Source organism: Eublepharis macularius, chromosome 4 (genome assembly GCF_028583425.1).
Source record: "Eublepharis macularius isolate TG4126 chromosome 4, MPM_Emac_v1.0, whole genome shotgun sequence".
Lineage (NCBI taxonomy): Eukaryota > Metazoa > Chordata > Lepidosauria > Squamata > Eublepharidae > Eublepharis > Eublepharis macularius.
Window position 1 is genome coordinate 170,127,884 of NC_072793.1, and position 10,630 is coordinate 170,138,513.

Below are 10,630 nucleotides of genomic sequence, written 5' to 3' on the forward strand. Positions count from 1 at the left end.
TTGTATGTAGTCATATAAACATGATGCAGATGCTATACAGGCAGATTGTGTGGACAACCTGCTCCAAAAAACCTTGAGTTAAAAACAGCCTGCTGTTCCATTTCCAGGCAGTCAGGTGCAACTTTGAAGAGTCGTGGGTGTGGAATTGGAACCTACATTTGCGTGTTCAGTACTACTGGGTGAGTCGACAAGGTCAATAGACTGGAGAACCATGGCCGCCTAGGTCACCTCAGAGCCACATATATGACTTCCGCTTTCTCCTGCTTGATTTTGTGCTGGGTCCAATATAACCCATATGCTCTTAACTGAGTCTGCAAGGGTCACATCCAAAGTGGAGCATTCAGGATCCTTCACGATCCCAACAAGCACCACTTCCATCTTGTCTGGCTTCAGTTTCAATGTGTTTCAGCCATTTGACCGGGGCCCTCTACAGGAGCAGAAGCTTCCCACACATGCTCCCCTCCAAGCGTCGTTTCCCTGGCTACAGAGGCCTGTTCTGGTGAGTTAGGCCTTCCCTACTACACTCTAGAAGGAGCTGGCATTTTTGCACTAATTTTCTCCTTCTCTCCCCTGCCAGTTTGTGGCACTTCATGGCTAATGACTCTAGCACAAAGTAGGGTTCTGGTATGCATTTATGTAGGGCCCTCCTACGGTGCTGCCTAAGAAGCACCACCCCCAGCTCCCTTCTGAAGACACCTCCGCCATGCTGAATCTAAAATTTTAGAGGCTGAGGCAATTGAAGACATAGCGATCTGCTAAGAGGGGATGGTGGAGGGAGGAAAGGGGGAGGCAGAACAGACAACACAAACAGCTCTTCTTTAGCTGTCAAGCCAGATAGTGGGGGAAACAAACAGTCGATAGACAAAGCCTTTTCTTCCAAACACAACGAGGAGGAAGGTTAGGCACACAAAAAGGAAAGATCCTGAAATCTAGCCACTCTGTGGGAAACCAGAGTCCCCTGGAGCTCAAAGCATGTGTCTCTAAGGAGGCAGGAAAGAAACTGAGAAGGGAGGGAACTCCCCTCTGCATCAGGACAGTAAGAGCAATCTAATTCCTGCGTCCTAGGAGGATGGGGAGTACCCAAAACATCACAGGATGTCCTCCTCTCAAATGAAAACAGGAGCTCTGCCACTGAGCAGAGGTCCCTCCCCCTCCTCTTGTCTAGTCCCCAGTGCCTTTCTCCTCTCATCCTCTGGTTTCTCTTCAGATCACATAAATCTTTCGCCTTTCTCCCCTCTTCCCATCAGCCTCAGTCACACAAACAAAAGACTGTGGGAGAGCCACTCCATGTCAAAAGAAAAAGACCAGAAAAGGAAACAGGGACCAATCCCAGCCATCTTCATCAACAGATTTCTCTTCACAACAAGAATGTATTTAATACTTTTGTTTTTCAAAAAGTCTGCCAAGAAAACATCATGATGGGACATCCCTCCATGGGTCAGTAATGACTCAGTGCTTGCACAGGGGACTAACTTTACCTTTAATATCCTCAGGTCTGGGAGTTGTGTTCCTTCCTCCGTGGCAAACTAAAGGGCATCCTGAAACCAAAGAGGGCCAAAGGAAGATACCCCCACCCACTCTCTTCTGTGTTCAGGAGAAAAGGGAAAAGATCTTACCAAGGGAAGCTACAGTCTCGTAATTTTCCTGCATCACTTCCCAGTAGAGTTTTCTTTGGTCTGGACTGAGCAGAGCCCACTCCTCCTCCGTGAAGAACACGGCCACCTCCTCAAAGGACACTGCGGAGGTCTGAAAGAAAGAAAGAAAGAAAGAAAGAAAGAAAGAAAGAAAGAAAGAAAGAAAGAAAGAAAGAAAGAAAGAAAGAAAGAAAGAAAGAAAGAAAGAAAGAAAGAAACCCATCATCCAGCCATTTGATTAAATGAATGCAATATATCAAACCGATGCAAATCGGTCAAATCTGTCAAAGAAAACCATTTTAGGCAATTTACAGAACACTTGGCTTTTATTAGTATGCATGCTGAGTGCTGCCTCAATCACTCTGAACATCGGAACATAACATAAAAGAGGACAAGCCTTGCAATTACTCATCAGGAACTTCTGGTGCATACAGAGAACTTGTTGGTCAAAAGAATAAAGAAATGTGTAGCAAATAACTGGGACAAATGGCCTGGCTCCTGAGAAGTACATGACTGTTGGCTGAGCTTTAGTGGCTGCTGCATAATATACTTTCACAGGTCCAATTAAATATTTTTTAAAAACCCTAACTGACTATACTGGTATCTACTATATTATCTTGCACATTACACCTCAAAAAATACATGGAAATGGTTTTTCCACCAAAAGTTTTGCCTGCAGAGGTGTTCTGCGCTATTCTAAAGGCTGCATCCAGCTCTGTAAATACAAACTGACCTCACTCAAGTCATCATGTCTTTTGTTATATTTCCCCCTAATAAACTGAAGGTTTATTCACCCCAGACTGTGATCCTTGGGACTTGGCAGGTGAGAGATGCAGGGCATTTGCGCATTGTGGAATGACTGCAATTGGTGCAACATGCCCTTGAACTACGAGCAAGCTGCTGCATCTCCTCAACAGATTTTGGATTTCAAACAAAAGAAATGGCAAAATAATACAACAAAATCCAGGAATATCAGAATTGGCCACTAGCTTCAGGATTATTGTGAAAGTTGTAATGCAAAAAATGAAGGGAATTAAAACATCCAGGCCCAGATTAGCTCCAGAAAATCCCTCTGCCATCCTAGAATTATCACGTTAATTTCCCATGCAAGCAAAGTGATGCTCAAAATTCTACAGCAAAGACCCTTACCATATATGGCATGAGAAGTGCCAGATGTTCAAGCTGGATTCAGAAAAGGAAGAGGCACTGGAGATCACATTGCAAATTTACAATGGCTAACGGAACATACCAAAGAGCCCGTGGCGCAGAGTGGTAAGCTACGGTACTGCAACCCAAGCTCTGCTCACAACCTGAGTTTGATCCTGGCAGAAGCCAGGCTCAGGTAGCCAGCTCAAGGTTGACTCAGCCTTCCGTCCTTCCGAGGTCAGTAAAATGAGTACCCAGTTTCCTGGAGGTAAAGTATAGATGACTGAGGAAGGCAATGGCAAAACATCCCGTAAAAGGTCTGCCAAGAAAACATTGTGATGTGGCAACCCCCATGGGTCAGTAATGACTCGGTGCTTGCACCTTTAACGAAACATACCAGGGAATTTCAGAAGAAAATCAGCCTGTGTTTTATAGATTACAGCAAAGCTTTTCACATGTAGATCATGAAAAGCTATAGAGAGTGTTAAAAGAAATGGGGGTGCCACAACATCTGATTGTTTTGATGCGCAACCTGTACACTGGACAAGAGGTTTCTGTCAGGGTAGAATACGGGGAAACAGAATGGTTTCCAATTGCAAAAGTGTCAGACAAGGATGCATATTATCTCCCTACCCGTTCATCCTCTAAGCAGTGTATATCATAAAGAAAGCTGGATTGAATCTTGAAGAAGAAGTGAAAATTGGTGGAAGGAACATTAACAATTTGAGCTATGCAGATGACACCATGTAACTGGCAGAAAATAGTGAAGACTTGAAATGATTACTGATTGAGGTTAAAGGAGATAGCGCCAAAGCAGGATTACAGCTGAACAGCTAGAAGACAAAAGTAATGTCTACTGAGGAATCACACAATTTTAAACTTGACAATGAGGAAATTGAAATTGCTCAAGATTTTCTATTCCTTTGCTCAATCATCAACCAACAGGGAGACTGCAATGAAGAAATCAGAAGAAGACTGAGATTGGGAAGAACAGCTGTGAGGGAGCTAGATAAGATCCTTAAAGATAAAGATGTCTCTCTGGGAACCAAGATCAAGATAATCCAAACCATGGTATTCTCCACTGCCATGTACGGATGTGAAAGTTGGACAGTGAAGAAAGCTGACAGGAAGAAAATTGATTCATTTGAAATGTGGTGCTGGAGGAGAGTTTTGTGGATACCATGGACAGCCAAAATGACAAATAAGTGGGAACTACAAGAAATCAAGCCTGAATTCTCCATAGAAGTTAAAATGACAAAACTGAGGCTATCGTACTTTAGTCACATCATGAGAAGACAAGATTCTCTGGAAAATTCAATAATGCTAGGCAAAGTGGAAGGCACTAGGAAAAGAGGAAGACCTAAAATGAGATGGCTTGACTCAATAAAAGAAGCCACGACCCCCAGTTTGCAGGATCTGAGCAGGTCTGTAAATGATAGGACATTTTGGAGGTCTTTCATTCACCCAGTCGCCATAGGTCAGAGGCGACTTGACAGCACATAACACACATACACACACAGACACACACACACGCACGCACGCACACATCCTAGAAGTCAGGCAGGTGGAGGCAATACAGACAGACAGGACAGAAAATATCCCCTCCTTTCCCAAACAAACCTTCAGGCCAGCTGCCAAGTCAGAGGTCTTCCCGAGGATGACGCTCATTGGAATCACACTCCAGAGGCAGCAACGGAATGCCCTGAAAATACTTACAGCTATAGAAGCAAAATACGGCCAAGCCCGTCTTTTAGGGTTAGCCAGTGGAGGCTGCAAGGACAGGAACAAGGTAAAAGTAGTCCCCTGTGCAAGCACCAAGTCATTACTGGCCCATGGGGCGGGGGGCGTCGCATCACGACCTTTTCTTGGCAGACTTTTTGTCAGATCGTAAGCAGAGCTTGGGCTGCTGTGCTGCAGCTTACCGCTTTGCGCCAGGGGGCTCCTGCAAGGGCAGAGTACAGCAAGCCCTAGTGAGAACAGCCGATGGACCCTTCCGGATCAGAGCAGCGGTCCATCCCGCTGCTCAGAATAAGAACAACCCAGGCTGCTTGCAGGGAGCACATTCGGGGCTGGGGGACCCAGGCGCCCCGTCCAGGCGTCTTGCTCTTTCTCTGCACTCCCTCTCTCCTCCCATTCACACGTATTTTCCCTTCCCGTCCCAGATCCGTTCATGAGATCCTAAACTCACCTTTCCAGCAGACGCGCAAAAGCCAAAGTCTCCCTCTGGCCAAAGAAAAGGGGGAAGAGGAGACTCGGCGTCGAACTCCATGGCTCCCCAATTTCCTTCTCTCTAGGAAAAAAAGTCCCTTCCACGAGCAGAAAGGGCGGGCTTGATCTCTCTGCTACTTGCAGAGCTTTCTGGGAACTGTAGTTCCCTGCAACGACCAGAACCCAAATAGGACAGCCATACTAAAATGTTTAGGAAGGAAAGAGGTTTTTATTCTTTTGTGTAGCTGTGCGGGGCTGCTTCCTATGATGAGGACCCACTGCAGGAGAGACCAGCTGGAGAGATCCTGAAGAGAGATGGAAACTGATGGGGAAGAGGCCTTTTCTTTCTGCCCAAATCCTCAGCATTTCTTGTTATTGCACTTTTTTTCCTCCTGTGGGGAACTGCCCTTTTCCAAGCACAGACAGTGCTTTAAGGGGGACTGAGGGCCAAACTACAAGTGATGAATGACACAGGTTGGACACTTGACAGCTTCCCTCAAGTTTTGATGGGAAATGTAGGCATCCTGGTCTTGCAGCTTGGCTCTCCAACTGCTGTCCAATGAACTTTTCAACTGTCACTTGTCCAACATTCTGCCAAGCTGCCTACATTTCCCATCAAAACTTGAGGGAAGCTAACAAATGTCCAACTAGTGTCAGGCGTCACTTGTAGTTTGGCCCTGAATGTTGATGGCAGGAAAGCTCGGGGTGGGGGCGCAGGGAGGTTGAAGCGAGGTTGAAGCCCTGACTCTCCTGCCCCTTGTTTCTGAGGAGATATGAAGGGATTGAACGGAAATTCTTCTTTTCAATGTTTGGAGGGAGAGTTTGGTGAACGTCAGTCAGCTTATTTGGTTTGGCAAATTTGGTAAATCAGCTGAGCTCCAACGTCACACATACGACAAGCTAAAGAGGGCAATACTCTACATTTGCCTTTTGCATGTCTAAGAAAGGTGAGTTTAGGATTTCCCAAAGAGCTCTTGAGCAAGAATGAGTGGAGGGATGAAAGGAGGAGATTTCCAGGTTACTTATTCTTTAAATTCACCTGAATGCGTTCCATGCAATCAGCTTGAATTTATTCCTATGACCAACAATAAAAATGACTAACAATAAGAACAGCAGTTTGTTGGCCATATGATTATTGCCTTCCCGTTTAAGAATTTTAACTGTGATTCAACAATCCCTTGGGATGCAGGAGCTTGTTTGCATCCTGCACCAGATTATAGCTATTGCAAAATTCACCAAGTGGATACTAGAAACCGCTGAGAAGCATGTTTGTGGCATTCTGCACACAGCATCTCTCCACCTCCCGCCCCGGCTGCATCAAGGTCTGGTCTGAATAAGTCTTAGGTTTATTAGAAAAAATGCAGCAAAAGACACGATGACTATGAGGCCACAGAACTCCTCTTCAGACAAAGACATTTAAAGCTGGAGGGTTGTATGGAAATGCCATCTCCATGTGTTTCTGGAGTGAAGCATGAAAGGTAACATTTGGGGGGGGGGTCCTAGACAGAAAACATATTTAATTTTTCTTGCTATTAATTGGTCTGTTCCCTTTTCATCACATTACCAGCCTGTGTCGTCTTCCTTAAATGCTCAAAGGTAGAAAGACATGGGTTTTTTTCTTCTTCTTTCAGGGGCCATCAGTCTCCCTCGAGGAAGTTGCCATTTTCTTCACACAGAAGGAATTGGCTCTGGTTTATGTGGCTCAAAAAGCTCTCTATTGGGAAATCATGAAACAAAATTACAAGACTGGCCTCTGGGTAAGGATTTTTTTTCCTTTTCATCATGAAAAGGAAAGAGAAGGAAGCAGGGAATATCTTCCTGGGCCGTTCTACAATTTTGTCTGCTGGAGGAAAGAATGCAGCTCCCCCATCCCCAGATGTTTCAGCGCCTGGCAACAAATGCAGTCAGTACATGTTATAAGAAGAAATCCATCATAGGGGAAGGCTCTCATTAGAGGGGAGGGATTATGTCCAAATTGAAAGCTTTCTGCAGCCTTTCTATTCTGGCACGGAGCTGTTCTCCCACAGTCTTTTGCTTGTGCGACTGACCTGATGGGAGAAGAGCAGAAATTGCATTGGGGATTCCACCAGGGCAGGAGGACAGGCCCTAGTTCACTTGCTGAGTGCCTTGTTTTGCGCACTGATTCACCCTGATTCCAGACCTCGTATCTCACCTGCATCTGAGGGGAAAATGCACTTCCTCCAGAGCTCTGAGGAGTTGAGCTGGACTACTGAGCTGGACTACGGGTCTGATTTCATATAATGCAGGTTCACATATACAGACCCACCCCCAGCACATGCATTAGTGCACTAAATAATCATTTGAACTATATTATCTGAAATGTATGTTTTTTACAAGTTTTAAATGGTTGATTTCTCTTGATTTCCCTCCAACCGCAGACAAATCTCTGGTTCCCTAAGATGAGTACCACTTTTGCCTGGAAAAAGAGGAAGTGTTTCTCCTGGACTCCAAGGAAGCAGAACTACTAGAGCAAGCACTTCCTTTAATGTACAGAAAGACCCTTCAGGGCCTGTGAGCTGGGATCTTGTTTAATTTCACCCATGAAAGACTGATATGTCCTGGTCTGAGTTTTTTTCCTGTGGCGTGAACTTTTCTACAGTGATCCGACCAGGGCTTTTTTTTCAGCTGGAATGTGGTGGAATGGAGTTCCGGAACCTCTTGAAAATGGTCACATGGCTGGTGGCCCCTCCCCCTGATCTCCAGACAGAGGGGAGTTGAGATTGCCCTCCGCGCCGCTCGGTGGCACGGAGGGCAATCTCAACTCCCTTCTGTCTGGAGATCAGGGGGCAGGGCCACCAGCCATGTGACCATTTTCTCCTAGGGCAACCCCACTGAGTTCCACCACTTCTTTTCCCAGAAAAAAAGCCCTGGATCTGACTGTGTACCCTGATGTCTCTATGTCCAGTCTTACTGAAGTCATCCTAGAAGAATTTCCTTCTTTCCTTTCCTCTCTTGAATTTCCTCCCTTGGTAGACCAAAGATTCCCTCTTTCTCTCCCCCTCAGGTAGATGATGAGACCTTAAGGGAAAGGAAAGGCCTCACCTCAGAATACTATAGGGACAACAAGATTATGATCAGTAAACTCTAGGTATAGAGGACAGTGACTTTAAAACAAAATGGTTGGCAATCCTCAACAAATGTGAGTTTGCTCTGATGCTCCTTTTGATAGAAGTGTCGAAACAGGAAGCTGACAAACTGAACACTGAGGTGGTTAAGGTGGGAGAGTCTCTTAAAGGAGCCAGCTCACAGGAGGAGTTTGCCAACTGAATGTGGGAGGTGGAAAGGAATGTCAAGGAGTTTGAACAAAGAACCAGGGAGTTAAAAAAAATTACACAGGGACACCAAAGACTATTCCATAGGTAACCCTTTAAAAGTTAAGAAGAAGGTGTCTTGGGTTAGACTGGTTGATTCTTTCTCTGACCTCGAAACCTCTGAGGAAGAAAACATGTCAAGGAGAAGCCACAGCAATAATTATAGAGGGAGGGGTAATTTTTTAGGGTTGGGTCCCCCTCAGCGGGGGGACGACCCAATTTAATTTATCTTGTAGAAATCTCACAGAAATAGAGTTAAAAGTATCGACTAAGGGTTTAAGTTTTGTCCCATCCCTTATATATAACCTCCACCCCGCCCCAACTAGGATTGATGTGTTCAAACTAATGAGGCGTTTGAAGCTCTGTATGTTTTTTGAGAATCAACCTGATCTGGATCAACAACCGACTAGTTTTCGACCCAAGTCAGCTTTCATTCCCAATACTTCTGATTCCTCTCTTGATACTTTTGAAAAGGTAATCATTAGAGACATTACCCATATTGAACATATCCGGCATACTTTTGGCAGATATAAGTATTGCAGAGAGGGTACAGAACATTACGAGGCCCCTGCTGGATCAGACCAGTGGTCCATGTAGGCCAGGATCTTGCCTCACGCAGCAGCCAGCCAGTTTCCTTGAGGGAGACAGAGGCCGAGGCCTTCCTCTGATGCTGCCTCCCAACATTGATATTTCAGAGTTTACTGCCTATGGATGTGGAGGTTCACTTCAGTCACTATATTCAGTAGCTATTGATGGACCTAATCTCCATGAATCTTTCCAACCCCCTTTTAAAGCCATCTGTATTTCTGCCTGGCCCTGACCTAGATGGCCCAAGCTAGCCCAATCTCATAAAATCTTGGAAGATAAGCAGGATCATCCCTAGTTAGTACTTGGATGGGAAACCATCAGGGACGTCCACAGAGAGGCAGGAAATGGCAAACAACCTGAATGTCTCTTGCCTTGGAAAACCCAGCAGGGATGGCCATTAGTTGACAAGATGGCCCTTTACACACATCACGCGTGTGGCCATCACTGCCTCCGCTGGTGGTGAATTCCATAGTATAACTACTCATTGAGTAAAGAAGTACTTCCTTTTGTCTGTCCTGAAGCTATTTCCCAATTTCATGGGGTGTCCACAAGTTCCATTACTTTTAGAGAAAAAGTTTTCTGTGCATAATTTTATATACCTTTATCATATCACCTCTTACTTGTCTCTGTTGGAAACAGCAATGTCTGGTGTACTGCAGCAGCAAGAAGGAAGAAGAGCCTTCTATGCAGGGGGCAGCAAGGATCACTTAGTTAGGACAGTGAGAGCAGCATCTCTCTTGTTTCCTGGGGGGGGTCATTTCGTTGTCTCCTATTGGGCTAAACAGGGCAATTTCCTGCTTCCTCTCTCCTGCACACTTCTTCTCCTCTCTCTGCAAGATGTAGTCAGATAGCAAGGAATCACTCTCTTCTCTTTACTATCAAGTATATATTTCCTCAAATAAACTTTTTGCCTCTTTAATCAGCACAGCATAACTTCCCTGCTCTTTTTTGCACTTGGCTAACAATCTCTAAATTGAAAAGTCCCAAACTCTACAGCCTTTCCTCATAAGAAAGGCACTCCACCCCCTTGATCATCTTAATTGCTCTCTTCTGTACCTTTTCCAGTGCAATTTCCTTTTTGGGATATAGCAACCAGAATGGGATACAGTTTTCCAAATAAGGCACCATAGATCTGTACAAGTGCATTACCTCCTTCCTGCCCCAAAATAACATTACAATTTCAGAACTCATCGTGGGGTAAAATCTGGTTTCTCATAGTGTGAATAAATCATTTCGAAAAAGAAAGGTCTTGAAAAACAGTTTTAGATATTACTTGGAGCTCACTGTTTGGAACTTATGGGCAGCCTAAAACATGACCCAAGATTATTAGCTGGTTAGGGTTCTAGAAAGCACACCATGCCAGTTTGAACAGAATGACAGGAGCTGTCAACATCCTGACACAATTCAAGGGTCAAGGTTTCGCCTTTAAAGCCCTAGAAAGCCTGGGATTGGGTACTTCAAGAACAGCCCATATGTGCCTTTTTTATAGATCCACTCCAAAGACTTTCTTCTGCACTACCTCCATCTGAGTCAAGGTGAGTATCAACTGGAAACTGAGCCTTCTCTGTGGTGGTACCTCAGCAACTAGAACACTTCTGGCATCTACTTTATTATACTTAAGGTGGCAGGTGAAAATGTTTATTTTTATTTACCGCAGCTTTTTTTCACAAAGCATGTGGTATGCTAACGTTTACAAACTGTTCCTAATGTTTACCACTGTTT

The 10,630-nt window shown here is 44.9% G+C and overlaps 1 protein-coding gene across 1 annotated transcript in view; it reads right to left on the reverse strand.

The window, feature by feature from the left end:
* The window catches only part of LOC129327817 (zinc finger protein 420-like), a 31,094-nt gene extending 26,045 nt beyond the window's left edge, over positions 1-5,049 (reverse strand). Inside the window, exons 1-3 of the mRNA XM_054976571.1 lie at positions 4,969-5,049; positions 4,401-4,550; positions 1,617-1,746 (exon numbers count right to left, since the gene is read on the reverse strand). Coding sequence (XP_054832546.1) covers positions 1,617-1,746; positions 4,401-4,550; positions 4,969-5,049 — 361 coding nt within the window. The remainder of the gene's footprint in view (positions 1-1,616; positions 1,747-4,400; positions 4,551-4,968) is intronic.
* Between the last annotated feature and the right edge of the window lie 5,581 nt (positions 5,050-10,630).